Source organism: Helobdella robusta (assembly GCF_000326865.2).
Source record: "Helobdella robusta unplaced genomic scaffold HELROscaffold_22, whole genome shotgun sequence".
Classification (NCBI taxonomy): Eukaryota; Metazoa; Annelida; class Clitellata; order Rhynchobdellida; family Glossiphoniidae; genus Helobdella; species Helobdella robusta.
The window spans coordinates 1610824-1635272 of NW_008704170.1; the positions used below are offsets into that span (position 1 = coordinate 1610824).

General features: G+C 33.3%; 3 protein-coding genes across 3 annotated transcripts; 2 read left to right on the top strand and 1 right to left on the bottom strand.

The window, feature by feature from the left end:
• Nucleotides 1-5884: 5884 nt before the first annotated feature.
• HELRODRAFT_185541 (hypothetical protein) lies at nucleotides 5885-9481 on the bottom strand. The gene is made up of 6 exons (XM_009018672.1): nucleotides 9125-9481; nucleotides 8878-9057; nucleotides 8520-8623; nucleotides 7328-7481; nucleotides 6658-6943; nucleotides 5885-6567 (listed from the first exon to the last, which is right to left on the bottom strand). Exons 2-6 carry the CDS (start codon nucleotides 9047-9049, stop codon nucleotides 6150-6152), a joined length of 1134 nt encoding a protein of 377 aa, XP_009016920.1. The 5' UTR covers nucleotides 9050-9057; nucleotides 9125-9481; the 3' UTR covers nucleotides 5885-6149.
• A 6141-nt stretch (nucleotides 9482-15622) lies between these two features.
• HELRODRAFT_78077 (hypothetical protein) lies at nucleotides 15623-16773 on the top strand (the record flags this gene model as incomplete). The annotated part of the gene is made up of 3 exons (XM_009018673.1): nucleotides 15623-15755; nucleotides 16452-16568; nucleotides 16652-16773. Coding segments are annotated over 3 exons (372 nt in total), but the record flags the coding sequence as incomplete, so codon positions are not given.
• A 1096-nt stretch (nucleotides 16774-17869) lies between these two features.
• Nucleotides 17870-18744, top strand: HELRODRAFT_171997 (hypothetical protein; the record flags this gene model as incomplete). Its single annotated transcript, XM_009018674.1, has 3 exons — nucleotides 17870-17924; nucleotides 18290-18474; nucleotides 18577-18744. The coding sequence occupies 3 exons, from the start codon at nucleotides 17870-17872 to the stop codon at nucleotides 18742-18744; spliced, it is 408 nt and encodes a 135-aa protein (XP_009016922.1).
• Nucleotides 18745-24449: the final 5705 nt, after the last annotated feature.

Below are 24449 nucleotides of genomic sequence, written 5' to 3' on the forward strand. Positions count from 1 at the left end.
AATAAATAGACATTATTAAAAAGATTGTTCAAAAAGGTACAATTTAAAGCGACGACGAGAATGAAATGTAGTTTGTTTTGTTGGTGGGGTGTTGGGAAGCGAAAACAAACACAGCACACAAAGATAGTAAGAAGTCGCAAGAATAGTAGTCAGTCACCTACCTACAATTAAATTACTCTCAGGGCCCTAGCTTACTTATAATCATTAACTCAACTCACTTACCTACAAATTTGTATTTCTCGTTTTAGATGTTTCAAGTATTTTATTTAACATATTTTAGCGTTTTTATTTTACTTGAAGCTTTTTAACTAATGTTAAGCCCTAGCCTACCTACAATTGTTTAAATCATCTCAGTCCCTAACTTACCTATGAATTAAATTAAAGCCCGGTTCACGGTAAAGAAAATAGAAAGTTGAAGAAAAACATAACAACGACGACACCGAATGAATGGCTGTTGTGTATGCATGTGTTGTATTGATGTGTGCGTGTATGTAAATGTGCGGGCGCGCACTCTCCAGAAACTTCACTCACTACCAACGAACCTCCATTGCACCGACCTTCATCTGACACGCATCGATGGAATGAATTTGACCGGATACTGAAAAATAAATTGAAAAAAAAAATTAATTCACTAAAATAAAAAACAAGCAATTGGAAAAAATAGGCAACTTATCTTTTTGAGATAACTCTCAATCTTTGTTCAAATTCGAGTACTTTCAAATGTACAATGAGACAAAAACAAATTTACCTTTAACATTATTTTCGATTTGTCATCGGAACGATCATCATGAGACCACCATCTGAAACGTGCTGACGACCACCATGCCCACCTCTCATCATTCTGTAGACAAGTTTTTATTAATTAGCAAATTAGTAAATCAAGAAACAAAGGAACGAACGAATAAAGGATTAACTGAATGATTGAACGATTGGTTGAATGAATAAATTAACTAATTAATTAATCAACCAATGATTTAATGAATGAATAGAATGAATCAATGAATAAATTAATTGAGGAATAATTTGAAAGATAGTGATAAAATGAATGAATGAATGAGAAAAATAAAAAAATGAAACTAAATCATACTTCAAAAACCGTCGTTGTTGTTATCTTCGAATTGCCACCGGAACGATCATCATGAGACCTCCATCTGAAACGTGCTGATGCCCACCACAGCCCACCTCTCATCATTCTGTAGACATTTTTTTATTAGCGTATTAGTAAATCAAGGAACAAAGGAATGATCGAATAAATGGTCAACTGAATGATTGAATAATTGGTTGAATGAATGAGTGAATGAATGAATTAATAAACAAATCAATGATTCAATTAACGAATAGAATGAATTAACGAATCAATTAATAGAAGAATAATTAAAAAGGTTGAGTGATAAAATGAACGAATGAGAAAAATAAAAAACAAAACTAAACCTTACTTCAAAAATCGTCGTTACTGTACTTTCTATTGCACCGACCACCACCATCTGGTCGGCACACAAAATACCATCCGAACTTCAGAGTGTCAGTCGAACAGCCAACGAGCTGATTCTTCCTACACCACCATCATCATGTGTAAATCATCATGAGACCATCATCTTAAACGTGCTGACTCCCACCACTGCCCACCTCTCATCATTCTGTAATCAAATTTTTATTTTATTTGCGTAGTAGTAAATGAATGTTAGAATCTTAGAAGCAAAAAAAAAATTAAATTATAAAATGAAAATAATGTCAAATAAATAAAATTTTAAAATAATAATGTAAGTAAAATGTAAAAAAAACTTACCGTCGTCCATTCGACAAAGGCAGAATGTTGAATGCGGTCCGGTTCCTTCGTTGTCCTCCAAAACTGGTGCCAGTCCTCCTCGAGATTGTTGTTGAAACACAGCCCGTGTTGATGGAGAAAGATAGAGAAAGAGTAGATTCTCATCAGAAAGCTTAGCGGTGCCTGCATTTCAAATTGCTTAATAAAAATAATCCTATTTACCTATTCAACTACCTTAACTAATCTATATTAAATTGTTAATGGTACGATAGTCGAAAGTCCCCTTTCATTCTCTATCCTTGCACAGAGGTTCACCGACAGCCAGGGCACCGGATAAAAAACCATTGCCGTGCGGATAGTAGACTATTGCGGTGCGGATAGTAAACCATTTGCCGTCCGGAAGCCGTGCGGGTAGTAGACTATGGTCGTGCCGCATGTTAAATCATTACCGTGCAGATAGTAAACCATTGCCGTCCGGATAGTAAACCATTGCCGGTTCACCACTGGCCACCAAGGCTTACCTCTGACAACAGACTTCGAAATTCAGAGTTTATCGGCTATCGTACCCTCAACTTACCTATTCATTACAATTAAGCCCTAGCTTACCTAAAATTACAAAAAAACTCAAGAGCCCAATTCATTTGCCAATCGGCACCCACCCCACCACCTACGTAATGCCTTGGGCTCCAACTTAGTAATAATAATATAAAACTTAAACCCTAAATCTATTAATGAGTGTGTGTTACAACGTAGCCTTAACTTACCTATTCATTACATTATGGCCCTAACTTACCTAAAATTACAAAACTCAAGAGCCCAATTCATTGGCCTTTCGGCACCCACCCCACCACCTACGTAATGCCTTGGGCTCCAACCTAATAATAATAATGTAAAACTTAATAACTAACTTACCTATCGATACACTTACAGCGTTTATTTAATTGATCCTAGAATTAAATTATTGCCCTTAACTACCTATGAAATTAAATTACTCTCAACCTTAGTAATAATAAATTAGAATGTGTAATGAAAATAAAATAACGCTCAAATACTAATATGTGTTTATGTATGTATTTGTGTGTGTGTGTGTAATACGCTGATGCGTGTAATGTGGGTGCGAGAAAAAATAGAAGCGATAAACTTACTCGCCTACCTATTCAACTACATTAGTGTTAGATGCTTCCTATCTAACCTACCTACAATTAAAATTATGCCTATCTAACCTACCTATATAGCTACTTAATGTAATTGTGTGTATGTGCGTGTGCGTGTGAGCATTCCTACTTAACTTTAAATTACAGAGAAAAACAGTGAAAAAAGAATAAAACGTATCCCAGCCAGGCGTGTATTCTTTGCCACTGAATGAACGAACGTAGCCTGACATTTTCCACGGTGAATTCCTTTGGAAGCTTCAACCTGAATGAAATGGATGAAATGGAAAAATCTTATTTATTTGACTAATTTAAATGAAAATAGAAAAACGAGCCGCAGTGAAACCCGCCGGAAAAGCCAGCCAACTGGCAAAAAAAGAACCGCAAAGAAACGGTAAAACGTACCCCAGCAGGGCGTGCATTCTTTGCCACCGAATGAACGAACGTAGCGTGACATCACAACCATTCTGATCGTCCACGATAAAGTCCTCTGGAAGCTTCAACCTAGATAAATGAACCTAAAAAAACCTAAATGAATGGAAAAATCTTATTTATTCAATTTAAATGAAAATAACCGCAAAGAAACCGACCGGTCAGCAAAGAAAAGAGAAAAGAAGAGCAAAGAAAGGTATCTATATAGGATTTATGCTCTATATAACTCTATATAACTCTATATAACTCTATATAACTCTATATAACTCTATATAACTCTATATAACTCTACATAACTCTACATAACTCTATATAACCATGCATACTACTACATTCAATCAATAAAAATTCCACTAAAACCAGGAACCACCGCGTACCTGTTGAATGTATGGTGTGAAACAAAACAAAAAAAACACAAAACAAAAATCACACCACCAAGTAGAGTAAAAGAATAGGAGTCCCTAACCTACCTATGTAACTAAATTACCTTATGCCCTAGCCTACCTATATAATAAATTAATTTTTACCTCACCTACCTATGCTTCATTAACTTAACTCAAGACTCATGAAGAAAGAGAAAAAGGAGTAAAACAGAACATAAAATACTACCACACAAACAAACATGATGTATGTATATTTGTATGTATGAGCAACCGCTATAGATCACACCTAAAATTTAAAAAAATACCACCTACAAACATTCAAACCACCTACAAACATGCAAACTCTATATTACTCTATATAACACTATATAACTCTATATAACTCTATATAATAAAATAAATAAAAATAAAAAAATTTTTAAAATAAATAAATGAGATCAGGCAGACTGCTTCAATCGAGGCAGAATGCTGATCTGATTTTCATGTTGTCTCAGCTCTTCTATTTATACTCGTTTCAACCATACATTCTCATCATTTCAATCATTCGTATCAGTAAAAAACTTATTTAATTTATATACTGCACTATTATACAGTCTTAACCACAATGCTAACCGTACTAAATTAAAGTCATCAAACGAACGCCTTCGAAACTTTCTGGTTGGCTGGTTGAATCTGCTATATTGCTTTTCATATAAACATATAATCTTATTAATTATTTGTATACATGAATTTCAGTCACTTTATATATATATATATATATATATATATAAAATAAAAATTCATTATAAAAGCAACAGTAATCAGTGCTATATATATAACCACGCAGTTCAAATTTTTCGGGGAGTGTTCAAAATTGTTTGAGACCACACCTTGCTTAACATCCAATTCCAAGCCGAGTCGAGCCAAGTTGAGCCAATATGCATAGATTTATAAGCGCTTTTGTGTTAATATTTTGCTCGCTATATTTATATATTTTATAATTTCATTATAAAAAACAACAGTAGCCATTACTATATATGTACGCACGCAGTTCAAATTTTTCTGGAAGAATTCAAAATAGTTTGAGACCACACTTTGTTTAACATCCGATTCCAAGCCGAACCAAGCCAAGCTGAGCCAATATGTGTAGATTTATAAGCGCTTTTATGTTAAAATTTTGCTCGCTTTTTAAACGAATATCCCAATATAACAAATTCTCCATCCTATTTTAACTTTCTTTGATGCTTTTTAATCAGTCAGGTCACAAAAATCATTATCGATATCGCAATGAAATCAATTTGAATTTTTTTAATTATTGATAAAATTCTTAAATTGTTGATAAAAATGACTAGTATATATAGTATGGTAAAACGTTTAAAATTTTCTGAGAGAATTCAAAATAATTTGAGACTACACCATAACACAAATGTACAATTTGAATGTGTAAATACAACATTATAAATGTATTATAACTACGTATATATATTTATCTATCTATCTATTTCTTTATTTAGTTCTGCCTGCGTATGATATTTTGCCAAATTTATTTGATAGGAATTGAATATAACCTTTATACCGGCTGATTAACTACCATGCAATAAAATAACTACCATGCAGTAAAATAACTACTGTTATATAAATAACTACTTCCTCCAACGATTTCGCAACGAATTGCCCATACCATATAATTAGAATAAAGGATATATGGTTTAATTTTTTATCCTGTATATACGTATAGTAATTATTAATTTAATTTATCAATTCAGTGCTGCAACCAGTGACAGGACAACGCTAAAACAATAAATAAATCCACACTTCTATCAAAATGTTTCCAAAATATCCAATTATTAAATGACATTGTAAAAAAAACTTTTGACGTTACGTCAAAGATATTAATCCACCCTTACGTCATTTCAGTCATTCCTCGTTTTTCATTGGTTTGGGATCCATTAAAATAAATCTGGAACAATCTTGGTGTGAAAATTAGAAAATTGGTTTTGTGGATGTTGAGGATTGGTTTGGAAAACTGATGGATATCGAGGGCTAGGGCGTTGTCGTTGGAGTCAATTCTCCGCTCTAACCAAGTATTCAACAATGTTTTTCTACTCCTTACTTCAATGATTTTGATTGAACCACGTTTTTTATGTTGCGTAAAAATATTTTGAATCCAATAGTTTAGTTATTGCATAACATTTTATTCAAATTCAGCAAAAAATGATCGAATAAAACAACAACAAATAAATTGACAGACATGTAAAAATTTTGTTAAAACACAATAAACAGGAAAAGAATAACTCGAAATATTAAAATATATATAATATATGTATGCAAATATTACAATTAAAATGACTCGTAGCTCACAATTACACTATGCTGTCGACTGTAACGAAATTATAAATAAGTTCATATATTACAAATGAAGAAATTGAATGCCGGCATTTACTGTAAGGTAGGAATGGTCATTATTGTTGGAGTAGAAAGAGCCGCTGAAGCAACGCTGTGGCTGACTGCTTGCTGCAGGACTGTTCCACCCTTCGCTTTTTTAAAGCTGACCTGAAGGGGTCTGTTGTTGATTGGGTAGCCATTGAGGGCCGTAATGGCAAGCAGGGCTTCGTCGTAGTTGGTCATCGTTACAAAACCAAATCCTTTGCATTTTTTTGTCGAAGCATCTCGCATGACTTTGACGTTTTGCACGGCTCCGAATGGTCCGAACAACTGCCACAAAACGCTTTCGTCTGTCTCTGGAGCAAGATTGTAGACGAACAAACAAAATCCAGTTGTACTCAGGCTGGTGTTGCTTGCGCCACTTATGATCCCGTTCGTGTAAGAAGTAAGAGGGTTCTCCAAAGGTGAGTATCTATAATTCAACAATTCAAATAATTCTGTGAACATATTTCAAAAAAAGTGACATTTTGCGTAAATTTTAAATCGTTTGTTTTTTTCGTACCTGACTCTAGCGGCCTGATGGTGGATAGGACCGACCAATCTTCTAGTTGGAGCTAAGTAAGAAGCCGTTTGTACGGTGGCTGGACTGACTCCAACAGCTGCAACTGCTTGGATAGGAAGTTGAGTGACTGGTGGGGTCTTGGCCGTTGATGCCGACGGCGTGTTTGCAAATTTCACCGTGATGGGCTCTGTCGTCCCGGTTGGAATGGTTCCGTTCAACTGCTTGATGGCAGCCTCTGCCTCTGGTCTCGTGTCGAACCTCACGAATCCCACGCCTTTTGACAGACCTGTAAGTAAGTTTTCATCGAAACGTTTTTCTACCTTGATTTTGTTTGATTTTTTATAGGATTTTAATTCATTATTTATAAATCATTTTTGTGTCTTATAATAATTTTAGAAGATTAGCTTTCATTTTTTGCATCTCAGCTTTTCTTGCGAGCGGAACTTAAACTGAACACCAACTAAATGAAATTATTGAATCCAAATAATTTAAATCCAATTAGGAAGCAGCAAAAAAATGAAAGTTTATAATAATAAAAAAACGAATTAAAATTAGGCATATATGTACTTTCAAATGTACTAAATTCAAAAATTGAAATAAATAATTAGGCAACTGTAGAAAAATTAATGCATTAAATAATATATTATGAATGTATAAAAAATAAAAATACCAGTTTGGGGATCAGATAAAATTCGAGAAGTAATTATCTGACCGTAAGGCTTAAACAAATTATCCAGCTCTGTCACTTGCCAGTTCTTAGAAATCCCACTAACGTATAAATTGGCGCCTTTGATCGTTTCACTAGACGGCCTAGCCAAGGAAACCTAGCCACACACAGACGTAGGCAGACAGACAGACAGACAGACGTAGGCAGACGGACAGACAGACGGATGACGAATTGATTGCAGAGTTCATCACAGTGTCGGAATGTGGTTAGAAAAATCAAAAAATACGAACTAAAAAATTTATAAAAGAAAACTAAATTAAAATGAACGCACTAAAAAATCCATATCCCGTGTTATTTTAAATAAATTATATTTTATGCAAAATGAAAAGATTGAATTAAAAAAGGTATACCGTTGTGTTATTTTTGAATCGGCGATGAAAATTGAATGAAAAATATTATAAAGAACCCAAAATGAACAATTGAACACCATTAACCGAAATAACAAACATGAATGAATAAGTGATAAAAACATTACAGATCTACTTCGATAAAATTGGAAATAATTCAGTCAGATACACATTTTTTAAAAACAAAAATTCTTGAGCCGTCGCGTAAAACTCAAACATTGTTCGCATGCTATCGGCTAAAAAATAACCAACACATATCTGGTGGTAGTTGAAATGAAAGTTACCTCAAGAAAAATAACAGCAACTCAAAAAAATACATCAGATTAATACAACTACACAAGATAACTTAAACCAAAACATCAATACCCAGCAACATCTTGTGATATTTTCACTGATATCAGTTGGAAAAATTTTCTTCTTATCAATCAATTTTTCGTCATCATGCTATAATTTCATGTTTAAGACAGTTTAGGTATGAGATCTAACTTACATTGCGCCATGTTGTGCGTACGTACGTGTGTATTTGATTTATTTGTTGATTTTTCTGAAACTATTTTTATTTGTTCCTAAGAAAATCTGCTTGGGTCCGCCCGCTCAACAGATGGCTACAATAATATTGATGACTTGATTGCAATTACGGAATGAAACTCCTCACGTCATATATACATTTATTGATGCCATTTTTATTTTCCAACTTTAAATTGTAAAATATTTTTAATTAATTATATATCGTAAATTAAATAATTGAAGAATTTAAATTTAAATGATTAAAAATGAGATATAAACACCTTGATTGTTTTATTCTGGAGACGGAGTCCGCTCAGCGTTTGCAGGGCTTTCTGAGCATCGTCCGGATTTTTGTAGTTCACGAAACCGTAACCCAAACTCATTCCTGCGATTTCAGGATTAGGATATTTCGAAATTCTTCATGAGTAATTATTTATTAGTATTAATTAATTAATTTATTTATATTTCAAAATTTCAACGAGTTTATGAAAAAATAATGAAAGTTAGTTACAGTAACTATATCTATAACTATAAAACTACTTCTACTATACTACTAATGCTACTGCTACTACTACTTCTACTAATACTGCTGCTGTTGCTACTACTACTGCTGCTGCTACTACTTCTACTACTACTGACCAGTGGCTTTGTCTCTTATTAATTTGCAGCTTTCTAGTTCTCCTAAACTTGAAAAGAGACTCTTGAGGTCGTCTTGCGACATAGTTTGCGGCAGGTAGTTGACGATCAAGTTGGTCAGACTCTCATCAATTTCCAAGTTGTCTTCGTCGTTTAATTCCTGGTGCGAGTCCATCCCTATTGCTGTCGGGACGGTTTTTTTTGGTAATTTATAATTTCAAAAAGGTAATATTATCAAGTTAGTACTAACGTGTTCTTATGCTTTGATTTTCTTGACTTTCTCCGAACCGAATTAACACAAAAATGAAAAAAACGACTTATTTGCCGTCAGAAAACAATGTGAAAAGACAAATCCTCAACTCGTATATGCAGATCAAATCAGACCAAATCATCCATAAAATGCAACAATCACACACATAAAAATAAGTTCTATTATTAATTATATTATTAAAACTGAAAATAAATAAATTAAAGTTCTTCAGTAGGAATAGATAGCTTAAGAAAATTGAATTAAACTCGGTCAAGTTAGGCTAACAAGACACGAATGTATAACAAACAATAACATCACTCGGTTACTTTTCTTCTCAGTGCATCAACAGTGGTGATAATAATCAATACATGTAAGCTGTCTCCCACACATATATATCGGGTATACATTGGATAAACGTATATACGTAGGTACATGTATGTATAATACACGCATATGACACACATATAACACACATATAATACACACACACATATATAAATATATATATATAACAATATGTAAGGTAAATATACACCACATATATAACAAACACACACGCATATATTACAACAATGCACAACAATAATTATGAAAGACCGCGCCAATTATAACAATAAGCAAAAGACACACAAAGACACACACACACACATACATATATACATGATATATCCTATGTATCAAATATACGCATATGTATAACGCCCACTGCTTTATTTATCAGGTCTCAATGCATTGCATTTCCGTTGTCTACTGGCTGTAGTTGCTCTTGGCAAAGGTACATCCAAGCGTATGCAGTATATACGCAAGTATATATGCGTGTATATGCGTATACACACATTGCATACTTCTGTATATACACATACGCGTATACATTCGTATTAATGTCTACGTGTATGTATATATCTGTGCATGTACAGCACCGTCGAAGAAGGCTTGGCATCAAGCAGCAGCGATGATGACGATATTGTGGTCACATGTTCCTTATAGAGATGTTTGTGTATGTATGCCTGTGGATGTGTGTGTGTATGTGCGTGTTTTTCTATACGTGTGCGTGCGTGCGTGCGTGTCTATTACGATTATTATTGATGGATTATATGAAGGAGATTAAAACATAATTCAATGACTTTTGAACGCAAAATTGACTTTATTACTTTTTGAAGAATATAATTATAAATTTATAATATAATTTTATATAATCATAATTATAATTATTATAATAATTATAAACATGAAGTAGATTGAATGAAAGGTAGATGATTGTAATGAAGCATTGGAACGCGATAAAAAAACAGCCGTATCGATCAAAACACAAGTAACTAAATACTAAATCAATGCGAAACTAAATATCCATCCAATAAGTAATTAAGTAGTCAATATAAATATAACAACATAAATATCATGTTCATAAACTAATCAAGTATTCAATGAATAGTGAATATTTAACTAGGTACAAATCAAATAAGTATTCTCTAAATAACTTGAGTAACTAAGTACTTAACTAAATAAAATTTAAAAATCATAAAAGCAAAATGGAGAAAAAAACAATAAATCAAATACATTATGAAGCGTATAAATACTGATCACATGATAGGGGAAGGGAAAATATAAATTTTTTCTTCTTAAAAACTAAACAGAATCGGAATCGGTAAAACAGAATCGGTATCGGTAAAACAGAACCGGTATCGGAACGTTTATTTGACGTACAGATGATATATCATGATACCATCTATAATTCATACTGTATTAACCAGCGCTGGTTGGCTGAATCTTTGAATCCGTAGGAGCAAACCTTGGCGCCATCTTCTTCATTCTGTCCCATGATATCCATGCATTCTCCCTCTCCATTCACTAATTTGCAGCTATCGATTTTCCACTGGTGTCTGGGGGTGTTTTTATAGGGCCCCATCTTTAATTTCTTTCCGTATCCTGGTTTTTTTTTTAGAGTGTAATGGGTGAAATAATATTTTACCCTAAAAATAATAAATTTAAACTACGTTTTAACTCAAATTTGTTTTTGAAATGAAAGAAGAGTGAAGTTTTTCTCATCTACAGACAAAAAAATTTTCTTCACACTATGAAAACACCAACAACAGAACTCTAACAGTAATATTAATACACAACAAGTTAGTAGTAAAATTACTGGCTCTCTAGTGAAATAATTAAAATAAGTTAGGTAACATGTAAAAGAATAATATAATAAAAATACCTTTATTTTTGAAAACCATATTGTTGAGGGCAGATCTAATATACCCATAGTAATCAATGTACCATAGCTGATTGAGCAGACGATCAGGATGTCGGTTCCACATTTCAATCTGGGCGCCTTCTTCATTGGACCCCTTATCGATGTCGACCACCTTACCATTCAATTCACTAATAATGTAAAAGAGTGCAGGCCTAAAGTTAGGGAAAGTGAGTGATTAGTACCAGTTAAGATTAGTCCGCGTTTAAAAATGTTAGGCATGTTTTTGAAAATATAAATGAGAGATATATTAAAAATATATTTAAAAATGTAAAACTGATAAAGTATCGAATTCTCAAAATTATAGATGCACGGAGCAGACTTGGAGATATCAGACGAGTTTCCACATTCCTCAAACTCCCATAACTGACCCGAGGAATCCTTATCTTTCTCACCTACTCTCAAAATACCTACAATCAAAAATTATAATAATTATTACAATTATTATAGTTATATAATTATTATTATTACAATTATTATAGTTATTATATGTGGGAATTTTTATAGTTCTCTAGAAAACGAAACGAAAATTGATAAGAAATATGGTACATACCTTCGTGTAACTCAATGACCTTGTCGTGATTAAATCTATTCTTCAGCTTATTCTCATGAAACTCCCACTGCTGATTCTCATCTCCTGGTTTGAATGGATTGATGACTACCCTGCCATCTAGATGATTTTTTAAAAAATAAATTTAAATAATTTTTTCAAAAGTAATTTAAAATAGGTCAGCATTTTAGTTTTATTAACTATTAAATATTTAAAATCATGTTTTCAATGGCTCTAGAAATTCAATTTAATGATGAAATTAATAAGCATTTGGGTTGATTCACAAATTAATTTACTAATTTATGTCAAAATATTAACAATTATAAGTGTATTAACTAGAATTTGTTATAATAATAACAACATAATTAACTACAATTAAAATACATAATAATAATACTAAACCAGACCTTCAACATCAATGCAGAAGCCAGTATTCAACTTTGTGACAATGATTCCTCTGGCAGGATCCTGGTACCAAATCTGGTTAATTTTGTTGTGCTGGGAGTACGGAATGACCTCCGTCCCAGGACTACAAGAGGCACCCCTCACGTCCAACGCTTGTCCGTCCAATCTGCTCTTTATTACGTAATACCTGAACTGTTAGGAAATAAGAAATTAGCATATTTAATTGAAAATATTATCATTGTTATCGGAATTTTTAAGAATTTGTAAAATTTAGTTTTGTAAAATTATTTTTTCTGGGTCAAAATCACGAACTGTTCAATGTCAATCACTCGAGTCGTCACGTCACATCACGTCAGCCAGGAAACCATCTTTTTCAATAAATAATTTTATAAAACTTTTAAAACTTTAAAATAAAAATTCAAATAACTAAAAGATAGTTTTATTCAAATTTGCAAAAAAATAAGAATGCCACACCATATTTTACACAAAAAACGCCAAATTATCACCAAACAAAGCAACAGGGAACTCACGTCCATAGCGCAATCCAGTGAAACACTGTTACATACTAAATGGCTAATTAATTAACGGCTGGCGAAATGGCTTATATAACACACACTCACACAAACACACACATACAAACACACACATACAAACACACACATTAACACACACACAAACACACACATATACATATATTTATTACAGAAAGCCTATATCAGGAATTAAGGGTAATCCATAAGTAGATAATTAAAGGTTATATGAGTATAGAGCTATAAAAAACTTAATTATGTAAATACTTTTATATTTATTTTTATTCTAATTCTCTCTTTCTCTATATTCTCTCTTTTTCTCTTTCCATACTCCTTCTGTATATATATATATATATATATATATATACATATATATTTATATATATATATATCAATTCTACGTATATATATATATATATATATATTTATACTAAATATATATATACAACAGCAAAAGTATTTTGTAGGTCTTTTGTGTAATCTTACACGGATTAGTAAGATCAGCTTAATGTTAAATACCGAGAAATTTTCTAATTTCTAATTGAAATCATCTAATTATACCTTCTGCCTGCAATTATCCAATAGTTTGCCTGTTATCGTGTTATCGAGCGACAAGTTTTACATTCACATGTAGTAAATTAAGTTTATTTATTATTATGTATACTTATTAATTAAAATGTACAACACACACACACACACACACACACACACACACACACACACACACACACACACACACACACACACACACACACACATACACACACACACACACACAGTATATATATAAATATATATACATATAAAACCATAAAACCACAAAATGTGGAGCTAAAACTTGGACGACAAAACTTCAGTGACGGCAATAACAACCGAAATCTAAACGGCAAGTATATTGTATTAAAATCTCATAAACAACTCAAAATAACACACTATTACAATCGAATTCAACAGGCCATAAATCAGAACACCCAAAACAAAAAGAATGTACAGACATACAACTAAACGATTTAGCGAACGCAATAGCGAAGGAACGAACAAACAAACGAACGAACGAACGAACTAAAAAACGAACAAACGAACATACAACCAACCAAACAAACAAACAAACATCAACATTCATTCATACAACAATTCATGTCATCCACGCATGAATAAGCGCAATGTTATTCATTTCATAAACCGTACTAATGGTCTAGATACAATGTATAAAAACAATTGCAGTAGCTGCAAATGTTTTAGTAGAAGTATTACTATTACTATTTTTATTATTATTAGTAGTAGTAGCAGCAGTAGTAGTGGTAGTAGTAGTATAGTAGTAGCAGCAGAAGTAGTAGTTGTAGTAGTAGCTTAATATCAAATAAAATATAATACAATGGCATTAAGGACAACACATCGAAAATGAATTTTCACACAGCTTGAGATCACCGTTTCTCCCATAAAGATCGTCTGAAATTTTTAAAAATTGTTAAATTTTATTAAATTATTAATAGTATAACTATTGTAATTATTATTATTATTTACTATATTTATTCATTATATTCCATAATTTTTTATGTTTTTATGATTAATCACTTTATTTAAAATTCTCTAAACTCTTAAACCAATTTTTTCCATTGTTGCACTTATGGATACAAGTCAAATTTTTTTTCAACAAACTACGTTTACACTACTACTACTTCTACTACTACTATCACCACCACTGCGGCTACTACTATTACTACTACTACTACTACTTCTTTTACTATCACCACCACCACCACTGCTGCTGCTACTACTACTACTACTACTTCTACTACTGCTGCTACTACTACTACAACAACAACAACAACAACTACTACAACTACTACTACTGCAGCTGTAATATACTGCAGCTACTACAACTACGACTACTGCTAGTATTATAATCCATACATTTGTAATCTGTCCATTTCTACTTGTGTGTTTGAATATGTACGTATTTACATATTCTCTTGAATGAAAGTGTATTTTACAATTTAATGTCTTAGGTTAAGCAAAGAAGTATATTTTAGAAGCATCTGAATAATGTATGTGTATGTGTGTGTCTGTGTATGTGCGTGTGTGTGTGTGTCTGTGTGTGTGCGTGCGTGTGTTGTGTGTGTCTGTGTGTGTGGAAGTCTTTCGTTTTTTTTACTTGTTTGGGTACCTATTCATAAACTTTACTTTCTATCAACATGTACGTATATGTAATACTTGTTAGGCGTGTTTTGCCTGTATAATAAAATTTAATATATTTAATAAGTTCTTTATGCCTTTTGCACAAATAATTTCGAGTTGTTACAATTTTGTATTTATTAATTACAAATAATTTCAATATTATTTATAATAATAAAAATTATTTCTGAAAAAAAATTATGATATTAAAGATTCTGTTTCAACTGAGTTTCGTTGGTTGCATCGCCGAGATTGCTGGCGCTCGTAAGTTTCATTTAATAAATAAAAATATTTTGCAAATAATTATGTTATAATTATATTTTTATATCATTGTTTATATTATATATTGTTGTATATTTTTAAACTTTATTTCATATCGATATATATTGATAAACCATATTGAATCGCATTGTATGTATGTGTACGTAATTTGTAAAGGCTGGAAGGAGATCACAATTGATGCAGTATTTGATAAAATCTACCAAATTGACCGAAATGAACCATTACCCTATAAGATTAAGAAACATTAGTTTATGAATGATGAATAAAAATGTATTAATAAGTCTTTTCTTTCCAAACCAGAGTTGAAAGGCCAGCAAAATGATTGTCCGGACAACAAGTTCAGGTGTTCCAATGGAAAGTGCATAACCAAGGCATGGATGTGCGATGGTATAAACGATTGCGGCGACTACAGCGATGAAAATAATTGTGGTATGTGTCTGTCTGTAGGTTTCTTTCTTTTATTATGTCTCTCTCTTTCTCTTTGTCTCTTTCTCTCTATCTATCTGTCTATATCACTTCTGTTTGAATTTAATTATAATTTTCGCGATGTTACAGAAGCAGAATAGTTTTCATCCATTCTTTCAAAATAAAATTAATCAATATTCATCTGAAATACCAACCGACCCAACACAACTAAGAAAAATATTTCTAGGATCAGCCAAATCAACTGTATCCACTTCCAAACCTGACCAGCAATGTAAATCTGATGAATATTTCTGCCAGGCCAGAGGAGCGTGTGTAGATATCAACACTATATGCAGCTTATGCCTTGGATTAGCCAACTGTGGTTTGATTTTTAACTGTCTATTTTTTGATATTTCCTCAGAAATTATTAGAATTTTTTAAAATGGTTGAACTTAGTCATGCTAATGAGTGTTAGGAATGTATTAAATTTTTTCAGCTGATGTGCAGAAGCAAGCCTGTTTGGCCACCAGTGGCAACATGTGGTGCCAGAATTTAACAAAATGTGTCTGGCGTTCTGAATTCTGCGACGGTGTGAAGAATTGTCCTGACAATCTGGACGAGAAAAACTGCGGTCAGTTGATTTTTTGCTCACTGCTGAATTTGATTACAAAAAGTCGTCACTACAACAGTAATTCTGTTAAATTTGCTATTGATGACTATGAAAACTTTGCATTTTAGCATGTCAGACCTCTCAGTACAAATGTGCGTCAACCGGCGAATGCATTCATTATGATTTATTGTGCGATGGACTAAAGGATTGCCCGCATGGTGATGACGAAGATGTGGCCAGATGTCGTTAGTTGTCGCCTTGTGTCGCTTAAATATTTTTGATTGAGTGAAAAATATTCCTCTATAATTTTCTTCATTTTGTTTTTTAGCGCCATGCGCGCCTAACGAGTTTAGATGCAAAAAATGGAAGATGTGCATCCCGAATGAGTTTCAGTGCGACGGAAGCCCTGAGTGTTCAGACATGTCGGATGAAGAGGATTGTCGTCAGTGAAATATTATTCCAAAATTTCAAATCGTTTTCACTTTATTGTTAACACGCTACTATTCACATTTTTCTTCTAAAATGAAATAACTTTTGCAGTAAGCCTTAGCGAATCTGGAATGTTGACCAGCACATACAAGGGCCAGCCTGGACATTTGTTCTGTTTGGACGGTTGGAAGGATCAGCACGCTAATGCGGCGTGTAGGCAAATGGGATACAGGTTAGTTAGAGACATTAATAATTATGATTTTTAAATGGAGAACAATGATCAAATTATTTTAAATAAATTAGCCGAGCCGCGGGTTTTAGTAATGAGACGAAATACGTAACGAAATCGCTGAGAATTTCTGATACATTGTTCGCAGGGGAGATGATATTTCTAAGTCCATTCTCTATCACGTACGTCACTTTCATCTTTGGACACTTTCGTTTTTGGACACTTTCATTTTTAACCTTTCAATCGCAAATTATTATTCTACCATGTTTTTATTTGTTCAACATCTTCAGGCACGGCTGTCCCTATAATGTCTACACTAAACTTTCTTGCTACGTGCAAGGTAAATTACTATTTCATCTAGACTACATTTTTTGATAGAATAAAACTTCCACTGACACATGTAAATAACTTATACATAGAATGCGGAAAGAGAGATGCCTCATTTGACCTGAAGAATTCGTACGTCGTGAATGGAATGATGGCTCGAAGATCGGCTTGGCCCTGGCAGGTTCAATTCTACCGGTACTTCCTGGGTTTTCCAACGTTTGTCTGCGGTGGTAGCATTATATCAGACAGATGGATTTTAACTGCAGCCCATTGTGTCTCGTAATATTGTTTTATTTATTTATTTTTATATTATAGCCAAATTCTAAAATTAATTTGTAACTGTTTTAGGAAAGATGGAGTAGTGGTCGAGACTACTGAGATATGTGTTACAGTGGGTACAAACATACTGAACGACCCGGCAGTTAAATATCTCCAAATCGTTGAGATTAAATTGTTCAACTACAAGGAAGAAACTCACGAGAATGACTTGGCACTTTGAAAATCCGTGAGCCGCTCACATTCAACAAGTCAGTCCAGCCGATCTGCCTACAGACTCCCGACATGTCGGAGGCGTTCGATGTCTGTGTGGCTACTGGGCATGGAAACACTGATATGGGTTGGTGTTTAATAAGATCAACAAATTTTTTGCCCACTTGACTTGTAGTCAAATTTTCCACCACGATACATTATTGTGAAATATTACTGCCTACACTTCTGAAAAAGTTTTTACATGATGTTGTAAACGCTAGTGCGGTTTCTTCCAGTAAGGAGGTCTGCTTTAATAAACAAAAGTGTCTAACAGGACAGAGCATCATATATTTTAAAATTTGGTCGCCCAGATTGAATCTGTTCACACAGCGAGACTGCTTGTTTTACACTTCGACAAAATGACGCTTTCCACTATATAACCAAAATCCATACATATATTATAATTTCATTAAAAGCATCATTTTTGTAAATTTTCTCTCACAATTCATTCAGTCAGTAATTCAGCATCGGAGAGTAAGTATTTATTGCAAGGTAGGATGAACCCAATGACGAACATAGAATGCAAATATGCTGCTTACGTGTTAACTGGAAGTAATGAATTTGATGAAATTTTCCGTGGTGACGATCTCCTATGCGTCGGCTCAATTCCTACTTACAAAGGGACCAACGTTTGCTCGGTTGGAAACAGTTTTTAAATAAAAAATTAATATTGCTTTAATGTTTTTTTAAATAAAAAATTAATATTGCTTTAATGTTTCCAACAACAATAAAAACGGCAGGGAGATAGTGGTGGACCATACGTTTGCAGGAACTCCAGGCTCCAATGGACTCAGATTGGAATTGCAAACTTCGTTATCGGGAGAGCTCAGGCCAACTTGACATGCGCTCTTTCGGTTTTTGCAAAGGTTTCATACCGTTATGATGCCATTATGAAAGCAATTAAGTAATTTTTTTCTGCTTGAAAGAATAATTTAACAAACTAATAATGAGCTTTAGAAATATAACAAATAGATGACTATATAATCGGTAGATTTATTTATTTATTGTGATTAATGCAATTAGTAAGTTGACTAAAACTAAATAGGCTTTGATCATTCCAAACAAAAAATGTCATCAAATTTTCTTGATAACAATGAAATAAATCAAAAAAAAGTTTTTCGCTGTCATTTCCAACAACGCTTAACTTGCTAAGTTGACCGCCGCCAGCCACTTGGATGGGTGACCCGATAGAGTATCATTCCCATGATAGAAGTTGATAATTGTCGTAAAATTAAAAAATTTGCACATGAAATCCATGTATGAGGTGGATTTTTGAAGTGGTTAACCTGGACCAACCAATTTTATCAAATAACCAACCAAAATGTTCATTTCTCTATTTCAAACTGTCTCTGATGAAACTTTCTTTGTCAAAAAAGAGTCGTCCTAATTCAGTTCAGTTCTTCAGTTTTTTTTACTTAATTAAGCATGAGACGACGAAAGAAGAAAATATTGAAGTTTCCCAGCGTGATAAGGTGACTAAGTAAACGAATATTAGCAAAAAATAAGTCGTTAACTTAACGCAAACACAGCAAAAATTAAAAAAAAGAACTAACCAATACGATAGCCAATTTTTCAAAACAGCTTTATTACCCCTGTTGTTTTGCTGAATGGAAAGAGAAGTTCAGCGTGGCAGAACATCGTTCTTATGATGCACATACTTGGTTCAAATGCTGTCTGAGCTAAATGCAGGAACTATAACATGACTCGATGAGTGGGCGTCCATTTGAAAGATATGCACGCAACGATTAATATCAATAATTATTTTTCGGTGGTACAAAAAAAATATATATCGAAAAATTTTAAACAAAAGATCTAAAATACGGCTTAAATACGGTCATGATATATTACTTGATATATATTGATACTTAAATGTAAAACAATTCCTACCAGAAGTGGGGTTCGAACCCACGCGGACATATGTCCATTGGATCTTAAGTCCAACGCCTTAACCACTCGGCCATCCTGGTTTTATGAATAGCTCCTTACCATTAGTTAAAGAGAACGATACAACGCGTGCAATTCAACGGGGCAACACAATGAGACAAAATTTATTTCGTCATTGTAGACATTCTAGAGAGAAATTATTAAACATCATACCATTGGAACCATTGACATATGTTAATTTTGTAAGTATGATACAAACGAACACACTAATGATCAAGAGTAATGTTCAAAGTATAGAAAAATCTTTGCAGGTAAAATTTCAACAAATATATTGTACAAAATTATACATTCGTTTGAGCAAGCCACGAAAATATAAATAAATAAATAAATGAATGAATATATATATATATATATATATATATATATATATATATATATATCGGCAGTGAAAATGATTGAGAAGATGTGAGTTCCTAAAGACCAGGTTTCACCGATTGCATCAAGGAATCAAACGCTTCTCTAACAACTGGCTTCCAACTAAGGTATTTCAACATCAGATGACTTTCAGCGTATCCTTCAACAGTTCTAATCAGCCACTTACTCCTAATTTTTATATCATTCATTAAATTTTCAAACTGTACCGTGACGTTTTTCGTTTCAACTGGCTTGTTCTTATTTTCTGGGCTCGTCCCACACGAAAATGTTTCTTGCGAAATTTCACCACTGTTTTCAGTCGAGAGGTCAGTATCAAATAAGCTCAACAGTAAAAATGCAGAATTTTTAGACAACGTGGATTGACAATCCACTACAGTGTCTCCATCACTACAAACTGACCCATCAAACTGATCCAGCTCATCAAATTTCAATTCTAACGGAGCCCTCTCGACCTCGGGTGAATGCTTTTCAAAAACTTTTTGCAAAACGTTTTGCGTATGAGGTTGGTTTTTTAATTTAGAAGAGAATTTTGAATAATAATTCACAAGAGTGACCAGGTGATATATGAATGGAGATATGTGATCAGTTGATTGCAGGCGACGTTGTTTGGCTGACCCCAGGTAGAGATCTGAAATGGTTTTTTACGAGTCAAATAATTTTTTTTAGTGTCGAAATGCATTTAAATTTTGAAAATTATAGTGAAATAGATGAAAAATGATATTAGAAATTGTACCAACAATGAATTCTATCAATGAAATTAGGCTTGTAAGACAGTTTACACTTCATTGCTATCGTCACAAACGATTGAAGTAATGAAAATGGTTCTGGGAGAAAAAAATTTAAATTAATAAATGCCAATGAAAATATAGGAAAAGCCAAAATGTAACGACAACTAACGAAATAGCTGCATTACAGTATCCAAAACATTGAAAGCTTCGAGCACATTTTCTCTACATTCCATTGAAATCACATGTCCCAACTTATTTACTATTGAGTTTATCTTTTTGTCGGCGTATATGGCTGTGATGTTTAGCAGTGAGTTTAGTACAGTAAGTGACTTGAGTGAAATTTTTTCGTTGCTACTACTAACGCAACCCAGAAGGTTATCGACGATCTGAAAAATGGGGATGAATAAAAAAAAGTTATTATTAAGCGCAAGCATTGTTATTTTAGTTTTGACTGTTTTAACTTATTTCAAAGTGATATGTTAATTTTGTTTCACTAGCAGACCTACTCAGACGCCAAAGAATTCAATCAACTCTCAAATTTAGCTAAATCTGACCATCCAACCAGCCACCCAACCAGCCAACCAACTAGCCAACCAACCAACCAACCAGCCAGCCAACCAACCAACCAGCCAACCAACCAGCTTGCTACGTACAAATCAATCAACTCACTTCCACCAACTCTACCATCCAAACAGGATTCTTATGAACAACTCTCTCAAGTGCCATCAAACCCTTCAATCGCTCTTCTACATTTTTTGAAATCAACTGTTCCTCCAAACCTGCCATCATGTGACTTGTCAGCTCCACCACCCTCTTCTCAGAGTTCTGCGATCCTAAACGGTTTTTTGGTACTGGAATATTCGACCGACCGAAAGTGGATCCGGCCGATTTATTTTTTGGCTGGTCGGCATCCAGATCTTTCTGTACGTCGGGCGTTGAGCTGAAGATTTTTGGCTTACTCGAACTGCTGAGGTAAAGTAGAGTGGATGAAAATAATTTTATGAATATTGTCGAAAAATTTTACATGTAAAATACTTTTATTTAACGCACGAATACGTGTACTACATTCAGTGAGAGATCAAATGATTATTTAGGTTAATAACTTTCTAGATGTGTCCCTCGATTCTGGGTTTTCATCTGGCGGTGGCTCGTAATGCGTTATCTATTTTTTTTAAATACAAATACTTCAGACATCACACAAAATCATTAGTTGTTTTATATTAAAAAAACAACTAATCTAATAAAACAATCAACTAAAACCACTTAAAATCAATTGAAAAAATTCTAAATTTCAAAGCAACGCAAGAGAACAACTGTACCGTCTCGCTGATCAGCGCGAGCTTGCCGCGAATGCTGGTGACGACGCTGTGAGAGACGCATCTAGCCAAGCATTTATCAAACAGCACAGGGTAGTACAAAAAACTTTTCACTATCAACTGACCAGCCTCCCTGAGGTTTCGAAAAAAAGGACTTAGTCTAACAACATAAAAAAAAAATTTTTGTGAAAAAATAGGAAGAAATATTTACCTGACATCGTTGGATCCAACCAGAAGTAAGTTGGCACACGCAGGCAGCACCTTCTCCGTCATCTCCTTATTTTGAAGAACTCTTTCCGGGCCAACTTTTTCAATTAATTTCTTCAACAAACGTGTAGACGTTAAACATATGGACACGTTTTTGTGGCTAAAATGAAAGAGCAAATCAAATGATAGATGAGATATACAATGTTTAAAAAGTCATTTTCAGTTGAAATTTTTATTAAATTTAACCTTGTCCCTAGAGGAATAAGGGCGCTAATGAATTTAGTGGCAGTTACGTTATTTAAAATGGAGACAAGACACTTCTCGGCTTCCTCCCTAATAAATTTGTTGGTGTCTCCACATTTGGACAGGAGCAGTGGGGTGCACTTGTCGACGTCCTACTTGCAAGGTGTAACAATTTGCGTTTATGTAATAAAGAGTAACCGCAGGGTTGGATTGTGTAGAATAATATTTAAAAAAAATCCGTTTTTAATTGTAATTTAGTTTTTACATAAATGTTACCTCACCTTATCCAATGTTTTTTGATACGTCACAAACAACTGACCAATTGTGGACATGGCCAGTAAGGAGACTTTAGAACGCAAATTCTTAACCTTCATACAAAAAGAAAAATTTTAAATATATATATATACACACACACACACACACACACACACATATATATATATATATATATATATATATATATATATATGTGTGTGTGTGTGTGTGTGTGTGTGTATAAATATATCTTATATATACTTAGTAAAATTTTCTGTTTAGTTTTTTATACATATATCAGCAACAAACATTCAGTAAACGAACTACACGTAAATCAACGCATTGTATATGGCAGTCACAAGGCTGGGTCTTTTCGCATTCGAACACAATCACAACAACATCACTGCCAGGCATCTTAGCCATTAAGCCACCGCGCCAGCCATAAAGAAATTATGACAATTTTGCAAAATAACCAGAATTATAGATCTATATACCTCATTCACAACTAGTTTTATGATGACCGGAAGGTTCGCTTTGACCAGATTGACGTGCTCTCTCGATTCGGTCATCTTCATTATCATCAGCATTCCTTTACGTTTCTCCTTCCTACAATTTATAAAACAAGTTATTATTATTATATTATCATTATTATTATTATTATATTAATATTATTATTAGTAGTAGGAGAAGCCGCAGCAGCAGTAGCAGTAGTAGTAATAGTAGAAGTGGTAGTAGTAGTAGCACCAAGTAATAGTAGTAGTAGTAGTAGTAGTAGTAGTAGTAGTAGTAGTAGTAGTAGCAGCAGGCAGCAGCACAACAGAAGTAGTAGTAGCAAGTTCTAGTGTAGTAGTTAGTGTAGTAGTAGGTAGTAGTAGTATTGTAAAGTGGTAGGTTATGTAATTTTATTTTTATTACATCTGGTTTCAACGCAGTAACCAACCAGCATTCACCCTCAGTGCACTGGATGGCTTGCTCCAAAGCTGACGCGGGGGGTGACGTATTTATAGTTATGACGTCATCTTCGTCGTCTACGTCATCGACGTTCGCTGGGGAACTTTTTTTCCGCTCGTACTCTTCGAATTGTCTGTTGTGTGTGTGTGTTTGTGTGTTTGTGCGTGTGTGTGTGTGTGTGTGTGAATAAATGAATGAATGGATGGATGAATGAATGAATAAATGAATGAATGAATGAATGAACGAATGAATGAATTAATGATTGAATGAATGAATAAATGAATGAATGAATGAATGAATTAATTAATTATTTAATTAATTAATTAATTAATGATTTAATGAATTAAATGAAAGAATGATTAAATATATGGATAAGTTTATATCCAATCAATTTTTTAGACATCACATAAAATTAATGATTTTTTAAAAAAATTTTTAATCATTGTAAGCTACTACTACTACTACTACTACTACTACTACTACTACTGCTACTATTACTACTACTGCTACTACTACTACTACTTTTACTAACTACTACTACTAATTACTACTACCACCTCTACAACTATTACTACTACTACTACTACTGCTTCT

What these genes read in the sequence shown, in the direction of transcription:
- HELRODRAFT_185541 (XM_009018672.1), bottom strand. Translation starts at nt 9,049, where the DNA reads ATGGACTCGCACCAGGAATTAAACGACGAAGACAACTTGGAAATTGAT. An exon ending in TCCAGAATAAAACAATCAAG is followed by an intron (nt 7,482 to 8,519) that starts GTGTTTATATCT and finishes GTGTGTGGCTAG; the next exon opens with GTTTCCTTGGCTAGGCCGTC. An exon ending in TTTATCTGATCCCCAAACTG is followed by an intron (nt 6,944 to 7,327) that starts GTATTTTTATTT and finishes ACTTACTTACAG; the next exon opens with GTCTGTCAAAAGGCGTGGGA.